The sequence below is a fragment of the Melanotaenia boesemani genome, chromosome 6, assembly GCF_017639745.1.
Source record: "Melanotaenia boesemani isolate fMelBoe1 chromosome 6, fMelBoe1.pri, whole genome shotgun sequence".
Taxonomy (NCBI): Eukaryota; Metazoa; Chordata; class Actinopteri; order Atheriniformes; family Melanotaeniidae; genus Melanotaenia; species Melanotaenia boesemani.
This window is the reverse complement of record NC_055687.1, coordinates 27,601,609-27,621,564: the sequence shown is the minus strand read 5'-3', so window position 1 is coordinate 27,621,564 and position 19,956 is coordinate 27,601,609. Positions and strand designations below refer to the sequence as shown.

Genomic DNA, 19,956 nt, shown 5'->3' with positions numbered 1-19,956 from the left:
ATGTCAGGTGGTGTATAATAGTAAAATGAAGATTTTCTCCCATTTATGGTAAAGTCGCCACGAAACGGTACTTTGTTTCACTGCCTGGTTTCAAGTCGGACGTGTTATGAATGCGCATCAGAGATGGCCGCTTCCAGTGGCAGATCATGCCTCCAATATTTATTACATCTTGCTCAAGACAATCTGGATTTCAGGTTACCGGTAATGTCAATACAATTACCTTCTTATGTGTTCAGCTGTTTGTGAAAATGTTTAGCTTTAACGAGTTCATCTGCTCCTTGTGCTGTGTAAGTGTCTTTCTAATTCAAATTGAGAACATCCCAAGTCTGTGGTGTGATTAGATTTGGGCTTTAAGTTTCAAGTTGGTAATATTCGATATTTGGTCACGTTTTGCTGTGTGAATTCCTCGTGGGGTGATAGTTCACACGTGCACGATCTCTAACCCTGTTTCTTATCGTATGGGCCTATCTGTTAATCTTACTTTGTGTGAAAGACCGATTTTGTTAAGCTTTTTGATGTCAATGTATTGCTTTCTTGAGATAAACTATTCCACTACAGCAATTTAAACGTCTGCCTATACAATAAAAAAACATGTTATGCATTCTTCAGTCTGTCTCTCTGATGTTGTTGATCTAAGGAAAGTGCAATTTTTCCGTCTTCCAGCCTTTACATGTGATGTTTTCCAACCAAATATAATGCCTATTAGTACTCATTGTGTATGCTCTGATTCTTGCAGGAAATTAAGGCTCTTCTGGCCCTCAGAAGAAAAGCATTTCGCCCTTGTGAAAATTTCAGAGAGCAGGTTGGCAAGTCAGCATGTAGTATTCACATTGTCCTTTTTGTTTTCTGCTTTGTTTTAATACATTGTTTAGTGACAGAATGATGTTTGCCTGCAGCTAGATCAGAATTATGTGGTACTTTACACCCATTTTCCATGTAGTCACTACATTTTGTCACCTTTAGTCTCCTTTCTGGTGCCTGGATGGTTTGTCAGAGGAGGATGTTCGTAGTGTAATGTCCAGATCTGTTTGTGCAAAGTAAGTTTTTTTTAACTTTGTAAGAAAAAAAAATGCTGCTCACAGTTTTTGATATTGAAAAGAAAAAAAGTCTGTCTGAGATCATATTACTTCAGTTATATGAATTGGCTTCAATATTTTTTTTTATTGTCCTTCCAGGTCTGCTTTTGAGCTTTGGGGCCATGGACAAACACATAGCGAACTCAGAACATCCATCTTAAACTACCCATCAGAGAACATGGTAGCTACAGCATATAGTCCTGTTGTGTTGGATGCACTAATCCTCGCATATATGTGTGAAAAGCTTACTATGAAACATACAGAGCATATTGTACCTTAAAATATGTTAAATTTATATCTGTTCTCCCACACTGCCCCACAGCGTCCCTTCATGCACAAAGACTCCACATACAGAATTAATGTCTACACTTTCAACAAAACGTTGGTCTTTGCAGACAGAATCAAAAGGATTGATGTGAGTATTTAATCTTAATTTAATATACATTCAATTTTTGTTCTGTTCTTTGAATCAGTGTGTTTTCATGCTTTGTTCTGTGTTACCAGGCTATGGAATATCTTCCCTTTGAGGGTGCAGTGAACCTTAAGAACCCTGAGCACATCTTCTGTTTGTTGGAGGATTATGGCACAGACCCCAATAACATTCCCGAGCAACCCAACTATATCTACTTTGGTAGATGGGTGAGTCACATTTTACTCCTTGTTTTCTTTAAACTGAGGGAAACCAGCAGCTGAACTATTGCTGTTCTTGCATATCAGATAGCAGATGGTCAGCGGGAACTGATTCGCTCCTACAGTGTGAAAAACAGACACTTCATAGGAAACACCAGCATGGATGCTGGTCTCTCTTTCATCATGGCCAATCATGCTAAAGTCAATGAGAACGACCTTGTTTTTGACCCATTTGTTGGCACAGGTAAGTTCATGCTGCCACTGCTTCCATGACATAAATGCACCTACAGACTGTCACACTCTGTATCAGTGAATGTTTTTTTTTTATTTGAATCTATTCAAGGGAGCCTGTTGGTAGCATGTTCTCATTTTGGAGCTTATGTGTGTGGAACAGATATCGATTACAACACCATTCATGGCAAAGGTACGTTTTTTTTTTCTGCCAATTACAGTTATTGTGGTGTGAGACTTTATTTTATACTCCTTAAAACACATTTGAATTCAAGCATGCCAATGTCGTATGCTCCGAAATGAGCAGAATCATCTACAATCCAAAACTGCCAACAGTGCTTTTGTCCTGCAGGTCGGTCTAGTCGTAAAAACCAGAAGTGGCGAGGACCTGATGAGAACATCAGAGCCAACCTTCGGCAGTATGGAACTGAGAAGATGTATGTGGATGTGATGGTGTCTGATGCTTCCAAGCCTGTGTGGAGGAATGCTGCTCTGTTTGATGCCATTATTACTGACCGTAGGTCCTTAGTTCTTCTAAACAAACCACTGAGTATACAACATTTCAATAGTTGTATCTACATTTCTTATTTGACTGAAATTTTAGCAGTTAGACATAATAGCATTCTGAAAAATATGCATTTAGTTTTATTACCCCCATCCAGTGCTGATTTACATCCCATGTGAAGAGTACCAAAAAACCACCACACAGTTGCATACTTGTACAGGCATTCTTGCTTTTAATTCTATAATAACAGGATGTCTTTGCTGTTAGCGCCATATGGTATCCGAGAGTCCACAAGGAGAACAGGTTCCCACAAGGACATTGTTAAACCCCCCGATGGCTCGTAAGTTGACCTAAGAAAAATGGAACACCTCAGAAAATAATTTCCTATACAATGCTCTGTTCTTAAGTTTAATTTTTTTAAACTTCTACCCAGCTATGCAGATTCTCATGTACCTGTATCGCAGGCGTACCACCTGAGTGACATCTTCACAGATCTGTTAAACTTCTCTGCCCACCACCTGACCATGGGTGGGAGACTTGTCTACTGGCTGCCAGTCTACCGGCCAGAGTAAGTAAACACAAATGGGGACACCAGTTAGTTATAGCTTGTGAGCCAGCAATGGTCTTTGGCCACAAACACGACAGTTTCTTCATTATTGTTCATTTTTTTAATTCATAGTTTTTTTTATATTGTAATACAGCAGTGCACTTTCTCTCAATCAGCTCACTGTAGAAACCATTTATTGAAATAAGATGAAATATAACATCTGCATCATTAATAGTTAAAAAAACAAAACCAAAAAATAACAAATCAGCTTGAGAAGGACAGTCATCGTTTAGACAAACACATTACAGATGTTTAACTTAATGCATTACTGAATGACTGATTGTTGCAAAAGTTGGAGCATCCACTTGTAGACAAGCCTTGACTGTCTGGACACTAGCAGTACCACGTGAATGTTGCAGGAATCCAATTGAAATTTTACCTATTGGCATAAATATCACATCCACGTGCTGTTAGAATGAAAGTCTGTCTCCAGTACAAATGGTATCAGTCCCAGCTCGCGATTTCAGAAGACAATTCAGCAGGTTAACATAGAAACGAGACAGATGAACCACGCTACAAGAAATCGTCTGGGTGGGAGTAAAAAAAAAGGGAGATTGTTGTTGGACGTCTGAGGACAGATTACTTTATCTGTCGGCAAACGACTGAAAACTTAAAGAACCAAAGGGACGGATTTAAATTCTTCACTTCATTCCATGTTAATGGGTGACTGTCGAGCTCTTTTTAACTTATTTGCTCAGTGATAGAGAGCACGTGTAGGTTGATTGGCTGTTTTTTTTTCTCACATGTTAGCACCTTCAGTGGGGTCTCAGTTGTCAAAACTCCAGATAAAGTAGAATTGCTGAGTAATGATACAGCTTCAAAGCCTCTTAGAGCAACATGCAGTCCCAGTAAGTCCTCTAAATTCTGCATCTGATACTAATTATTGTTCAGGTTTACCCTTTTAAAAACATGTATAAGTGTAAGGATATTAAAATTAGATAGGAAGGGCCTCATATGTATGTATGTTACTGGCTTTAATCACAAGCATAGTTTTTTCAATTTTTCAATACGTTCGTGTTTTTAAATATTGTATTATAGCTACAAATAAGTTCCATAAAAAGTTCAGTTATATTTTTAAAGTTTCTCATTAAACTTGACAGTTATATAAATTTTTATCCTGTTAACATAATATTAGTTTTGTTACACGTTTTTTCCTCCATGATCATAACTTAAAGTTTGAGAACAACCGAGCCCTTCTCAGGACTAGTTGCAGTTAATTTATCATACTGGGGTTCGTTTTGAAGATGTCGTCACCTACTTTCATCGTAGAGCCCCCCCCCCCACCTGGTTTAGGGTTAGGTCAAGTTAATTAAGTATACATAAGTCATATTTAGCTGATGAGTTAAGCTGTTGTTTTTTTTTTCATGTTGGAAAAAAAGTTAATATTAGACTTTAAACCAGAATCTGAGAAAGCATGGCTTGTGGCCAGTTTGGCTGGCATGGCTGTTGACATTAAAGTTCTGTAAGTTCAGGTGTCTTCTTACTGATAGCTGTCTGGTAGTAGTAATGTAGACTTGGTAATGAGTGTTAGGATAAATATGGAGCCAGGATAGGGATACAAGTTATGTTACTTGTGTGTCTATATTCATTCTCGTAAATATACGAGCCAGAAAGTACAAGTCAGAAAATAAAAGTCAGTTTTATATGTGCAAAACATTTGTCACACAATTCACACGCCCACTCGTGAACTGACTTGGTGTATTTGTATTTTTCTGACTTGCAGAATTAATCCCTACTTGTTACAGTTACAAATATGGTAACACAAGTTACTAAATTATGTCCCTTTTCTAGCTCCAGAGACAATTAGAGAAACTTTAATTCATGACGCCCTCTATAAGCCTTTAGATTTGCTACGACTGTTAACTGCTGTTATTACCACAAGTTGAAGTAGAAGTTAAAGTTGTGTACTACGCTCTAGAGGAAAAGTCTGCCAGTTATTTAAACAAAACAAACAAAACGGCAGTGCCGTCGGCATATCAACATATCTGCATTTCTAGAACTCTAAACTCTAAAATCCATGAGCAGGCAGAAAAATCCAAGAGCAGAAAAATTCCTGAGTACAAAGATAGGGGCTTGGTTGGGGAGAGTTACGTTTGTAGACACAGTATTTTATTTGACTGGTTTGAGGTGAAGCAGAAGGCATCTACACATAAGCTGAGACTTTTTGAGTGTGAGGGCAGAGTTTTGAGAGAGAGAGATCAATGCAAAATTGTAATGTGAAAACAAAGAAGGAAGCTCTCAGTTAAAAAAAAAAAAAAACAATTCTCTTGATTTAAAACAGTAAGATGCCCCCCATATACTTAGCCTTCACAAGCTTGAATAGAGAACAGTTTTGTCTTAAATGCTGCTTTTCTTAAATTCCAACTTGTAACAGTAGGGGGCAGTCTTGTACCATAAACCAGAGTTTAACAACTCTTTCTTGTTTTGAGGGCAGCCTACAACATTTAAACATATTGTTACCCAGTCAGTTAATCAAATAATGTTAAGTGACAATGTAAATATTGTTAGATTAATTTTTAATAACTCTTATTAAACTATTTAACATCATTTAATGCACATGCAAAACCAAACTCAGGTGTATAACTGACTCACAAAGACTTTCCACCACCTTTTCTGCTTTAGCATTGCACTTCCCAGCATTGTTACACCTGCTCCAATAAGCACTTTCCGCTGTGTGTAACCACCAACAGTATACAGGTGTGCTGAGGTAAACCACATCTGACAGTGCTGAGCTACTTTATGGGCTGACCGCCTGGCTCTCCTGAAACAAAGTTTTATATTGTTAAATGTTATGTACATTAGCAGAAAGTGAAGAAATGCAGGTGTTCGACTATAAAGGTATGAACCACAACAGACTGCAGCATTATCCAGTGTTAGGGGAAAAAAATCCCCACATGGCTTGAACTCTCTGATCACCAAATTACAAGTCTGGAAGGAGATGAGATAATCATGTAAGATTTCAATATAAGTGTATGCTTGCATGTGAGATGTACAAACGCAGTGATGGTGTCACTGTGCTTCACTGTGTGTGTGAATGTGTGTGGTCCTATGTATGCCCCTACGTCAGTGTCATTTTTGCACATTTGTCTTTGCTGCTCATCTCAGCGGTGGTCAACACCGTGCCTGTCAGAGCGCTGTACCAAAATAAACATCTGAGGCCAGCCGGGCGAGTCAGATATATGAATTATCTGTCTCTATGGTCTGTGAGCTGACCTGTGTCTGTGTGTGTGTGTTGGATGTGTGTGACTTGTGTGTAAGCCCAGACGAGGCCTGTCTCCTGGGCCTAATCTGGGGCTCTACATGGGAGCTATCAGGTTTCCATCTCTCCCACTACCACCACCACCACCACCTTCTATGTGAGAGAGTGTGTATCTGTGGTTGTAATAAAACAATATGGACTGTGTGAGTCTGACTGCTTCACGAGAATAGGGGGCTGTTTGTGTGTGTGTGTATATGTATATGTATATGTGTATATATATATAAATATGTATATGTATATGTATATGTGTATATATATATATATATATATATATATATACATATATATATATATATATATATATATATATACATATGCATGCACTGGTTCGAGTCTCGACTGGGGGGAGGTTTGAACAGTGGCCTTTCCATGTGGAGTTTTCCACATGTATGTGTGGGTTTTCTCCCACCATCCAAAGACATGCATGTTTGGTTAATTGGTCACGCTAAAATTCTACCTAGGAGTGAGTTTGAGTGGTTGTTTGTCTCTCTGTGTTGGCCCTGCGATGGACTGGCGACCTGTCCAGGGTGTACCTGACCTTTCCTGCGACCCTTAATTGGACTAAGCGGTACAGAAATACAGTATATATGTCTGTCTGTCTGTCTGTCTGTGTAATGTATCTGTGTGTGTGTGATGACAGGTAACACAAAGTCTTGTCAGCAAAAGAGATCAGCCAGTTCAGACTGCTTAAACACTCGTCCCGTTTTTCTCTTGAAAAATAAATGAAGGAGGAAAAAGAATCAAGACATGAAGTAGTTTCAGTCATCACTGCCATAAAACGACTTAATTGCTGCATAAACAAGCGAAGCAACATTATGAAGCGGCTACATTGTCCCCTATAAGGAAATGCACGTGTAGAGTCTGAGTAGTAATGTTTCAGGTTATTGTTTTTACTTGAGTACAAGTTTTTAGATGTGTGTTCTGTGTAACAAATGATTCAAGAAAGGTTTCGTGACTTTGGTTTGGATTAAAACGAATGTATCCTGCTGTAACAAATGTGAAATAAATCCACTGAAGTTATTTTAAAAAAAAAGAGAAAAATACCTCCCCTTTATATCTTTTTCCATAGCTGTCAAGCTGTTTTCACAAATGACTGCTCTGATCTTTACCAGGTTTGAATAATAAGCTAATAACAATACATAACTGCGGCCACTTCTATTAAAGCAGAGGTTCTGCTAATTTGCTGGTATGGTCCATCCTTTGAACATGATGGAAAGTAGGAAAAACATCAGTAATGATGGAGAAATGATTGTTGCTGCCCATCAATCTGGGAATTGTTAGAAAAAGACTGAAAAAATGTGTCTTGTCAGGAAGGATTAGCAGGAGACAGTTTCTTGTTGCATCTGAATGAACTACAAGACATCTGGAGAAATGCCCTTTCAACAAAGCAAAGTGGAGATGTTTGACATTGCAGCATCACATTTGAAGAAAACATCAACATTAACTCCTCAGACCAACCACTGGGATTATTTCGCAGCCACAGGACCTAAACACCATGAACGCTTCTGTATACCAAAGTGTGCTAGAGTCCAGTGTGAGGCCATTTGTCTGACAGCTAAAACCTAGCCTACAGTGGGTCATCTAGCAGAACAGCGATCCCAAACATACTAGCAAATCTACAACAGAATGTCTGGAAAAAAAAAAAAAAAAAATCAAGTCCAGACGTTAACCTCATTGAAAAGCTGTGGTGGGACATGAAGAGAGCTGTGCATGAACCTCAATGAACTGAATACATGTAAGGAAGAGTGGGACAAAATTTCTCCATAACCATGCGAGAGACTGATAACATCATCCAGAAAACGATGGCTTTGGTGGTTCTAGAAACTGTTGAATCATGCAGTTTCCAATCAACTTCTCATACATGAAATCTTAGAACTGAAAGAATTTCTTTTTTACATGACTATATAAATGCGTATGTGCTAGTTAAGGTTGATGGGGGGGGGGAGAAAAAGCATAAGGGTTATGAAGAAGTGAACATTCTTGCTACCTATCTGTGCTGCAAGCAAAAACACACCTGATCCTTCTGTAAAGCTGTTAAACTAGATCAGGCTTATTAAAGACAAAAATCTAGATGAATCGCCTTGTAATAAGATTTTCTTTAATGTGTCCTTTACAGACACGAAGGGTCTCTTGGAAAAAATGGAAGTCAACCAGCAGCGAAACACTCCACTCCTCAGTAACTGGTTCTGATGGGCAGGAGAGAATTATTGCCTGGCTGCATCACCGTAGCGACCAAATATCCCACCGCTGCCAAGCCCCACATGTATCCTAGGCAACAAGACAAACAAAGATGTACAAATCTGACTTTGAGTCGGGACTGTTGCTACTCTGATGGTGGTTTGGAGAAAGTGCTACTGACACAAATATGCAAACACATACATCATCTGCAGTTAATAGGCCTTAACCTGGCCTGGCCAGTGATGACAGAGCCAGCAGTCAGCCTGTCGGCTCGCATTCACTTTTTCCACCTTCTTTGTACAGAAAGAGCTACCTGAGCTTTACTAGCTGTGATTTGACTGCACAGCTTGAGTGTTTAGTGTTTATTTGAGAATCAGAGGGAGACGTGGACAAAAAAAAAGAAAAACAGAGTGCTCTGCAAAAAGAGCTGGCAAAGTTGGATCATAGTTTTGACAGAATTAGTCTTTGTCTGTGTCCTGGCAGCGTTTCAATAGCCTCCAGATGAAATCTGCACAGCATTTCTGTCAAAAACAACTTAAACATTACACGTGCACAATCGAAATGTTGCCAGCTCCGATGAGGGAATCCGTTCTGCCTTCGTATTTCCACCTCTCTGGTCTTTTCTTTTTGGTGGGTAATCAGTAACTGCATTCATGTGTGTGTTTGTTCGGCTTGTTTCCAGGTACTGTGAGGAGATGGTCCCTCTTCATCCATGTCTCTCTCTCATCAGCAACTGTGAGCAGACACTTTCCAGCCATACTTCACGCCGCCTCATCACCATGGAGAAGATCAAAGAGCCTGAGGTATCCATTTTCCAGCTACCCAAATTATAAATGAGCAGCTAATGACAGGTTGTTTATTACACTTGAGACGTCAAACATTTCCCAGTTGCAGGGTGTATTTTTTGGTCATGTGATTTGCTTTGAACTGCCTGCTTGATAAAACAAACGATTGAATATAATTTGTCAACATAATTCAGTACTTTTTTGACATTCTGCAGTTTAAATAGTTTAACCAGTAAAACAATCTGAAGATTTATTCAAAAAGAAAAACCAACCCCAGCCATAACCTGAATGATGAACATGGTACATCTGTTTTGTGTAATTTTATAGTTTAATATTCTTTTGAGAAATAATATTACAGGCACTGCCGTTCTGAGGCTCATTGTGCACAAATATTTTAAAGCACACAGTTTTGTCTGGTCTGGGTTTCTGTGTTTAATCTCTTCTTTTTCTGCCTCCGGTCCAAAGTGACACATCCAGAGTAAATGTTTATCTCAACAACTACTGTATGCATGATCTTTCTTATCTTAATCTGATCATAATCTTGGTCTCAAAAGAAAGCCAGTACATGTGAGGTTACTACAGACGTTTCAGAATCAAGATATGTTAATGTGTCAGAGTAAATTCACCTGGAACCCAGTAGGAAAGTTAAATGGTTATCTCCTCCTAAAAGAAAACCACATTACTTTCAATAAAGACCTGAAGATAGCAGTCCAATTCATCTAGGAACTAGTAATGTCTGATGAGGAACTTCGCAACAATGGAAACCAAAAAAGCGAACCTGAGAAGTTTTAGCACCCAAATACACTTTAGAAACACCAGGATCCAGAAAGAAGTGAAGCCCAAGATAGTCATCATGATAGATTGTCATCTTGGAATATGACCATGCCATCAGGGAAGAAAAAAAATCCACTGATATGTTCAGTATATTCAGGTAGTCAGCTTATTTCATTCTTTGGGCTCATAATGTTGCTGAACCTAGACTTGACCAACTGCAGCAACCCCAGACCATAGACTGCCCCCACAGGCTTGTACAGTAGGCACTAGGTATGATGGCTGCATCACTTCATTTGCCTAAATAAATATATAATTGCTTACCAACAAACAAACCATTAATAATTGCTAAGTCAGACTAAAATAGAAACTCTGAGTGATATTAAATGAAGAGCCATTTGGGAGCGGAACAAGCTGACTCTTAGGGAACCGTGCCAAAGAGCCGAATCTTTGAAAAGAGCATAACTTCCCATCACTAGTGAGGACATTGTGCCTCGTTACACATCATGAAGTCCCTCAGTCTCCCTGCTGGAACCCTCTGGTTACTGTTTTAATTTCCACTGGTATTAATTAAAACGCATAAAAATCTTACAAATCAAGACTAATGAACAATTACTCTCAGAGAAAAATATTTCACATCTTTCACATGTGCAAGCATGAATATAGATGTATGCAAGTAAAGCACGTGTTGCTTGTTTAACACATAAAGTGTTCATTTCATAGAAATGTGTATGCAGCTGCCTGAACATGTCTTATGTTCATGTTTGAAGTATCTGTGTATGTTTTTACATGTCATATGACTGGAAGTGATGGTGTCTGTCTGGAGTAAATCCTCTCCATCTGGCTGCGATTGGCTCATTTCTTTTATACTGGAACCCTAAGTGGCTTAATCACATATCATATGGAAAACAATCCATCTTTGGATCTGACATCCATTCCACTTGAAAACCTCAAATTGCTCCCATAAAGGATGCTGTATGACACACACACACACACACACACAGCTTGCACCTTCCTCCTCTCTGTAATCGGGCTTCACAGCTTGATGTTTTTAACAGATTTGTTGGTTTGACTTTGATGTTTGTGTGTTCACTGTGATTTTATGTTTTGACTGTTATCAACATTTCCTTCTTAATCAGAATGAAAAAGTATTTTTCTACTAGACATAATGCAAATATAGAAAAATGATATGATTATAGCATGTTCTCCTTCTGAGGGCTAATATTTACCAGTGCAGAGCAAGCTGCTAGCAGTAAAAATCAACCAATTAGTCTAGTCCTTGATTGTGTGTGAGTAATTGGTGTTAATGTCAGAGCCTTAAAGTGAGACATTACAGTTGGGAAACATGTTTCTGTGAAGAAGTTGTGAGCTGTGCCCATTACTGAAGCCCTAGCCTCTGTGAAAATTAGCAGGTTCCCCCAGGTGTTGTGTTCCTTTGATGCCATGCAGAGCTGGAGGCTAAAACAGCCTGTAAGTCCTGTAGTCATTCTGACTGGATGCTGATTAGACTTTCTCATTGTACTCAAAGTCAGATGTCAGCAAGTGTTAGTGTTTTTTTTTATCTATTTTTTATTATTATTCATTTATTTTTGTTGACTAATGTAAAAAGCGCTTCAGCGGCAATGGCTTCTGTTTTCATTTGTCAGTTTTGTTACCATGTCCTTTCATCCTTTTTCAAGTGGGCATACTATCCAAATCTTTGTTTTTACTTTTCCCTTGAGTGTGTTTTGCAGATTTGCAGGAGATTTGCAAACTTGTGCATGAAAAGGGTGCTATGTGCTCAGAAAACACTGTTCCTGTATGGCTTTAAATGCCTTGTGAGCAGTTCAGTTTTGGTTTCGGCATGGTCTTAAACAGAGAATAAGTAGTTACTCACATTACACAATTTTACTTTACTGGTTAGTGTCACTTCTGCTATCTATAACAGAGGTGATAGCATGTTAATAGCAAAGCTGTTATCGAAGTTGCTCAAGAATATGGTGCTAGAACACTGTTCCGTGTGTCTTTTAAAGAGTAAAGCATGTAAAAATCTTGGAGACTACCAAAATGACATTGTAAAGCTATAAATTGATTGTAACATGGGCTCTTTATTTTAGGGTCATATTGTCGTTGTTTCTTCTTAAAGATAATGGAAAATGTTTCCAGGTTGCTTGGCAACATCAGCAAGCAACAGAGAGATGTGATGAAGACACAATACAGGCCCGGCTTAGGAGTCATCACTACCAGTTCAACTCACCTTATTTCTTTTCTCACCAGCTCGCTTCCTCCATTCATGCCTCTGTTAATCAGCAGCCACCATACAGCCAAGACAAACTGTTTATTATAAGGAGTTTATAACAAATTATTTACATTATTAATATCCATAAGGACAGTCTTGTTCTAATAATGTAATCGTGGGAAAAATATGCAAACCTTTTCATACTACAGGTGGGAATTACTTTATGCTTCTTTAACAGGGGAGAGCAGCTATCAGCAGGCTGCTTTCTTGTTTTTTTTCTTTATTTAAGTTTTTTTTAAGTTCTCAGAACTTTTCTAAGCTGTAACTTTTTGGTCGGTAAAGATTGTTCAGTACATCAACTCCTATTGTTTTGTTTTTTTTTCTGCAGGAACTGGACAGTCTGGCTCATCTATCCGACCCCCGATTCAGCCCCTACCAGGGACACAACGCCTTCAGAGAAAAGTATTTCAGCGGTTTGAACAAAAGAGGTGGCAAGGAGGATGTTACATCTGATGGCCATGGAAAGTGAATGATCAGAAAATGTCTTTTGCGTGTCTAACAGGACATAAGAAAACATTTTAGTTTGTACATTGATGACTGTGTACTCAAGGAGAAGTTTCTTAAAAATCTTTTTATTATTGTTTTTATTTCTTTGCCAGTAAATAGAAAAAAATTAAAATTTCTAAAAGTTTCAATTTAAATGTGAATTTCTATTTGACTAAATAGTAAATGATAGATTTTTAATATTCAAACACTTTTCATACTATATGATCAGCACAAAGCCATTTACAAACTATAAATTGCTCAATCTATTTGCGCTTTAAATACTTGGCAGCTATATTGATCAGCTTATTAATTTATACATTTACATAGTCGCCACTTCTTGTCACCATTCCTTTCTATCCCGCAGTGGCTGCAGCCGTCATGTTGCTAATTAGTCTGCCAGGAATTTAAGATTGGTCATCTGCTGTCCGCTCTGCCCATTTTACATGAACGTGCACATATACAGAGCCGTACAATCCGGACTGTCTTACTGAGCTGATGACTTGCATCGTAATATTGCAGTAAACTCTCCATTGTTGAGGTTTGTTTGAACCTGTTTCATAGTGCAGTCCCCTGACCTGACTTTTTTATTGTCTCAGTTTTGAAGGCCACTGAGTCAAAAGGAACAGAATCAGAGTGTTTTATAATTTACAACCGTGGACCTGCTTTATTCAGAAAACAAGAAGCATGTTTAGGTGAGTAAGAGAAAGAGACCTCCCTGCACAGACGGGAGCTCAAATTACAGGGCGTCCCCGTTCCTCCACACCGCTACAGTTAGTCAGCAGCTTTTGTTGTTTTCCGACCGCAGTTTACATGCAGCCTGCCTCATTATTCATCTCCAGAGAGCGAAGTCGCGGGCCTTCAAGTACATTATCCCGTTGCTCTGTTTATCAGTTGGGCCTCTGCCTTTCCACCACGCTTCCTTCTTCACTCTGCTTCACAGGCAGAGTTCAAGGCACCATCACATGATACCCGGCTCACCATCGTTTGCGGTGTGTGCTGTTTACAGTTCCCACAGTGCCCTTTGTTATCCATCATCATCATCATGCAAAATCAAAAAATTCCACAAGACAGAGTCTTTTCTTTTCTTTACTTATCACTTCTGTCCTCTTGGTATTTTCCTGCTCATAAAAATGAGGACCAAGTTTGCCACAACAGACAGCCTCTATACTGTACGCTGAAGATTGTAGTTTTAATGCAGCTGCTTTCTGTTACTGTGTTTGAGTAGTGCTGTGTGTGTTTGTGTTGCCACCATACAATGATAAAACGTGTTCTCAAGAGTCTTCAATGATGCAGACTATAATTAGGGATTGTGTGGGGGGGGGGAGGGGGATCCTCTACACAACATGTAATGCTGTCCAGACGTTGGGGAAATTCTGTTTGTGAATGTGTTTATACTTGTGTGTACTTGTACTTAAGATCTGGTTTTGTTTTATTTTGGATGCTAACTGCAGCAGAACAGTTTCCTGATGTTTTGCAGAGATAATAAAGTGGTTTGAGTGCTAACTTGTAAATAATAGTCCTAGTCCAACCGCTGGTTTGCTTGATAATTACAGAGATAGACCTTCTTTCTGTGAAATCATATCTGTTTGCTCAGTGGGATTTATTCTTTCCCTCAGTTTTTCCCTGTCTCCCCAGTCCTGTATCCCTCCAAGCTTTACCTCCGCCAGTTCTCCTCTTCATAAGAACACCTCTACCCTTTCCTCCTCTCCTTCCCTCAAAGGGAACGTCCCTGTAGGAGGAGAGGACCACTGTTTTGGAACAATGAGTCCTAATTAAACACTCCCTCAGTCTGAAATTGGCCTTCAATCTGCTGATTCAGCTAGAATGCCATAAGTCTTTGTGAAATATATACATATATTTATATTTATTTATCTAAAACTGTAAGCGCTAGATAAAATCAACCTTCTCCCTAGAAGTAGTGACATGTAGAAGAAAAATATAAGGAATGTGGTGGTCAGAGCTCAACTTGGTGTGAGCTCTTAGGATATTATGATCCCTTATATGGTAAAATGTTCAAGTTTTGTTTTTTGTTTTTTTCTTTTTAAAGCAATCTCTTCTCAAAATTAAGGAAGCCCAACAGCATGTACACTTACACAATATATTTGTACTTATAAAGAAGTTAATGCTGAATCAGTTGAATATATTTTTTTTAATCCCAAAACAGAAATTATATCATTAGGGTTCCAATAATTGAGGAAAAATGTTAAATAGAAAATAAACCAGTTGACAAACTGAATTGCAGGTAGAGAAACAAGTGTGGCTGAAAATAAAAAATCCCCTTGAATAGACTGGGGTTATGGCTTTAGCCTGGCAACAAATGAGTCAAAGGTGCAGCACGCTGTCTGTACTGGCACAGACTGATGCACACCTGGCAAAATATACAGGTAAATGCTCTGCAGACAACATGTCAGAAACTCAGCAGTACAGAGACACTGTAACATGGCCAGAATGACACCATCTCTTAGGAAGAACTTCAGTACCTCCTCGTTTTAAGGTGTTGCCAGTTTAGAATAGGTCCCCTCCAGCCATGTTTTAATAAAAGCATCATACTGGATTCCCAAACTTCTGTGTCCTTGACAGCAGTCATAACATGTCTATTTTATTTGCCATAGAACTCGTGTGACAAAGGAAGAAACTATTAAAACTTCCTCCTCTTTTCTCTCCATTTGGCTCCTGTCTGGTATTACTGACATCTCCTTCTAAACTTGTCTGGATTTGGGGTTTGTTCTTAGCATTACTTCTACTTTTGAATGCTGTCTGCACACATCTCTTCCAGTGGCATGATTGTTTATCATAATTCTTGTTAAGAAGAAATATGTTTGCCAAAAGACAAACACAGTAGGACCAAAGTTACTGTAGCACCTTGTCGCCAGTGCAACAGCGTTCTCGAACTAAGACGTTAGCTACGTCAGCTGGTATGATGTGTAGGCAAGTCTAAGTGGGGTTGTCAGAGCAGAGAAAGTCACTGTGAGAAACTTCCTGTTTAGCAGGGAATGTTTTGCTAACAGCTTTAGCAGTAAACACCACGTGGCTCTTCTAGTTCCAGCAGAGTCCCGAATCTGCTTCATCACTACTGAGAGCTGGATTTATACTTGTGTGGTGTCTGCATAAGGTATGTTCTACACACCTCTGTTCCACGTTGGTCTACGGAGGCTTGACACGCACCTCATCCAGACCTGACGTGCTCACGTGCTTGCAGCACAATTATGCGGAAGTACTCCCTTGCAATTGGTCAGTGAAAACCTGTTTCCGGATTTCTGGAACTTCTCACTTTAAGTCAGATTTATACTTGAGCGTCATCTGCATACGTTTGGTTACAGCATAGCTGATGCTGGTGAGTTTGCTCTCGCACTTGAGCGTCACTGAAACGTGTCATTTTGGTCTCGTGTTGCAGTTTTTCCTCCTAATCTGAAGGTGACAGCAGGGGTGGCATCGGCCGGTAAACTCATCAGGTCGGAGTTCTTTTGATGGTTCGCTTCAGTTCCGGTACGTATTTTCTGATTTAAAACAAGAATTAAATTGGTTCACTGTCTTTATTAGCTTGTGGAAGAAAACGAAAATATAATTTGATCTAATCTCGCTCTCATCAACTTGATCCATTGGGTGTGTATTTTTATAAATGGCGGTTACTACATAAATTCAACAAGAAGATCCAGAAACTTGCAATCCTAATTTGACCAATCATAAGAGAGTAACTGTCTGAATGTCAGGTCTGGAAGAGGTGTATGTCGGGCCTCCGCGGAGCTACGCAGCACCTACAGCGGAGACACAGATGCTGCACGAGTATAAATCCACCTTAAATTTTTCCAGTAACCACAGAAGAGAAACTACAACACTTTGCTGTAACCCTAAGCTTGAGTGTGAAACTGGAGTTATACTCACGTGGCATCTCCGTCAGTTTTGCGTCACGTACCTGAAATGAAATGTGCGTACATACTCACGTACATACATAGTAGCGTAATGTTGCAATTTCTTTTCTTGATCTGCAGGTGGCAGTAGGGCTGGTATTGGCTGGTAACTCCACATGGCTGTTTGTTTGATTTCATTTCTGTTCCAGCAAGTATTTCCTGTTTTTGAACAACAATGGCAGCCCACATATGGTGCAGTGTCTTCAAGAGATCATGGAAGCAAACAGACCAGAGCATCTTGTCTGTTTACTTTAAGAGCAAACAGACAAGACGGAAAGATGAGGAAAATAACTGGTTTTGTTGCAGCTGAATTGTGGGTGCAGTGTTTAGTTCAGCTGGAAAAGTAGCCGCCATATAAACACAGCTAGCCAAGGTTTAATCCCGGCGTCTCCCTGACACACTTTTACATCTACCTACTGTTCAGTAAAGGACACTGGAACCCAAATAATGTAATAAAATCTCATGTTTTACAATTTCATAACCTCCGCCAAGGTGGCTAATCGGTTTTGATTGGCCTGATTAGTTGATTTCAAAGATCACTTTGAATGCCCATCCCTCATAAACGTGCACTCCTAGAAAAACAGTAGTGAGCCCTCTGAGTAAGTTGAACACTCATTGGTTAAAGGTTTCCTCAAATTTCACTACTTTTAAATGGACACCTTTGTCCATTTTAACTTCTGTATTTTCAATAGTAAAGCTTAAAGATTAACAGCAACACTAACACAATCCAGAGCAGCCTAAAGCTCAGATTGCTCCACATTATACTCAGACTGCCTTCAAGTGGCACCAGAATGTTACAACACATTGATGTAAGTCAGGAGAGCAATGCAGAGACATGGCTAAACCATATTCGAAGCATGTCATGCGGTGTTGTATATTGAGTGTCCCATCTAAGTAGGAGCATCTTCAAGTGGTTATTTGTTTTGTGTTGTGTCTTTGTTTTTTATTTGGTAATTTTGCAATATGCAGGGGAAACATGCAAGCTTAGAAAGACTTGTTGCATTGAATTTGGATTCCTTGCAAAATACAATCTTTTTTTTTTTTTTTTACCAAATTTTAAAACAGATTTGAACCCAAGCATTCAACTCAACTTGTAATTGAGTCCTATATTTTACATGTTAGATAACTGAAAATGAGCATTTGATATAATCTTGTGTGTGTGTGTGTGTGTGTATATATATATATATATATATATATATATATATATATATATATATATAGCTTTAGTTTTTGCTTGCAATGTGGTATGTTGTTAGAAGTGGATTCAGGAATTATTTTACAGGTAAATTATTGTGTTTGCATAAAAAGAAAATCCTTAAGGTTACAATGCAAGATCCCTCAAAACAACACACGTAGGAGGCATCCTTTCAATGTGGTTTGTAATTAAAAGACTGAAACCAGTTCACCCAAAATCCAATTACTTCTTGTAAAGAAGTAAAGTAATTGTTTCAAAATGCTTGAAACAAACAAAAATATATTATAAAACTTTTTGGTAAAACATAAAAAGTGAAACAAAATGATTCTTAGATCCTGATTAAATTTATTTTAACAAACAAACTTGTTCTTGTTTCTGTTACTTGCTCTGTTGGCAGCACATTTTTCTTTGTTTTTGAAAGCTGTTGCTGCAGTGAAAAACCTGCCAATCCAGTATCCATTAGCATGTATTATTGCAAAAATTAATAAGGCCAGTAAATTATTGGACAAATTTGATCATTAAGCACTAGTACGGAGCCAATTTATTTCACTGTGGAGCCATGCTTAACTCCTAACCAGCTCATTATGAATCATAAAAAGGGCACAAAATAAAACCTACTTTATTCTAGTTGGACATCAGTTATGATTTATTGTTTTTTCCTCTCTCATTACGGACGGTTCTTCACATCTTCCACACAACATAGTGAAGAAACGAGTGAATTCAGTGTGAAGCTTTGTCAAATCTGCAAGACAGAAAGCTGGGTACCAGACATCATTCCTGCCAGCCATCACCCTCTGGAACAAAGCACTAAATTCTTCTAATTAATTAATATTGTTTAAAAAAAAACCAAAATCAAAAACACTACAACACTGTAATATCCATCTGGAAATAAAATTCTTTAATTTCATTTTTCCTTTCATTTCATTATCTTCAATGTGTATGACAAACTTAAGCTGGAAGAATCTAAATCTAGTGACAAATAAGCTCATTTGGCAACAACCAAACAGGGCGTAATCAATACACTTTTGAGTGTTTTGTTTTGAGAGTTTGAGTAAAAATAACATTTTACTATTTTGGATGGTAAAAAATACATAAAAAGCATGTTTATTTGCTAAAAAAATATATCTCAGCTGCTGTTAATAATGTGAGGGAAACACTCCAAAAACCTCAGTTATAAAGTGGCTTGCTATAGTTACAGTGCTGACTTATAGGACTGTCTAGCTCTTAATTCCTATTAAACCATAACATGTTGTTTCTACTTTCGATCTTTTTTTAAACCCAGATTAATGAACAAAACATATTGGTGTTTGTAAGACTTGATCACCTCAGAACAAGCTTTTTCCACTTTATAATCCCTGTGGTCAGAAGTTGAGGCGGATCTATCTTGATATTCTTATCAGATCTAATAAACGATGCTACACATATCTGTTTGCCATTAAAACATAGCGAGTGATTACCTGCTACACCAGCTAACACTTTACATGTGTCTGGCAGAGGTGTTTGGCGGTAGTGTTGAACTGTACGTGTAAGAGTGAGTATTTCAGGTCGGTTGTAGAATCTTATTTGAAGACTGTGTAGGTTTGTGTGCTTTGGAGGCATGGATGGTAAGTGTGTGAGGGTGAGAGAAGAAACTTCACAGAGCACAGCTGTTTGTCAGGAGTGTTGAAGTTGTACACACAAACATATATGAACATATGTGACACAGGTGCAGTGCACCTGTTTGTAGCCAGGGCAGTTTGGACACCTGCAAGTCCTCCACCCCTTCTCGCTATGCCTCCCCGCCCTTAGGTCAACTCTGGACCCTTATTCCACCTGAGGAAACCCTGCTCAACCTCTGTAGCCGATTATGAATGTAAGGTGAGAAGCGTTATCTCAATGTCTGGGAGGAGAAGCACAGCAGAGACGAGACATTATAGTGCTACAAATCACCTGGAATCCCATCTCACACAGCTGTGTGAAACTAAAACCATTCTCAGAAAAGAACAAGGACTAAATGAAGAACCTGAAGGCAGCAGTCAGCAAAGAAAAACTAAATTGTGAGTTTAAA

At 38.7% G+C, this 19,956-nt stretch overlaps 1 protein-coding gene across 2 annotated transcripts; it reads left to right on the top strand.

Moving 5' to 3' along the window:
- The first annotated feature begins 103 nt into the window (after positions 1–103).
- trmt11 (tRNA methyltransferase 11 homolog) lies at positions 104–14,086 on the top strand. 2 transcript variants are annotated; one of them, XM_041988846.1, is made up of 13 exons: positions 104–201; positions 737–802; positions 964–1,037; positions 1,176–1,257; positions 1,399–1,491; positions 1,581–1,715; positions 1,794–1,950; positions 2,050–2,130; positions 2,290–2,454; positions 2,710–2,782; positions 2,876–3,010; positions 9,169–9,289; positions 12,649–14,086. In XM_041988846.1, exons 1-13 carry the CDS (start codon positions 124–126, stop codon positions 12,787–12,789), a joined length of 1,401 nt encoding a protein of 466 aa, XP_041844780.1. In that variant the 5' UTR covers positions 104–123; the 3' UTR covers positions 12,790–14,086. The 2 variants fall into 2 exon arrangements, with proteins under 2 accessions (XP_041844780.1, XP_041844782.1); XM_041988848.1 differs by lacking the exons at positions 9,169–9,289; positions 12,649–14,086 and adding an exon at positions 3,234–3,491 and having other exon boundaries at positions 2,876–3,057.
- The last annotated feature ends 5,870 nt before the right edge of the window (positions 14,087–19,956 follow it).

Excerpts from the sequence above, each read along its gene's own strand:
- trmt11 (XM_041988846.1), top strand. The coding sequence starts at position 124 with ATGGCCGCTTCCAGTGGCAGATCATGCCTCCAATATTTATTACATCTT. Across the intron at positions 1,258-1,398 it reads ACTACCCATCAGAGAACATG|CGTCCCTTCATGCACAAAGA; the intron begins GTAGCTACAGCA and ends ACTGCCCCACAG. Across the intron at positions 1,951-2,049 it reads TGACCCATTTGTTGGCACAG|GGAGCCTGTTGGTAGCATGT; the intron begins GTAAGTTCATGC and ends AATCTATTCAAG.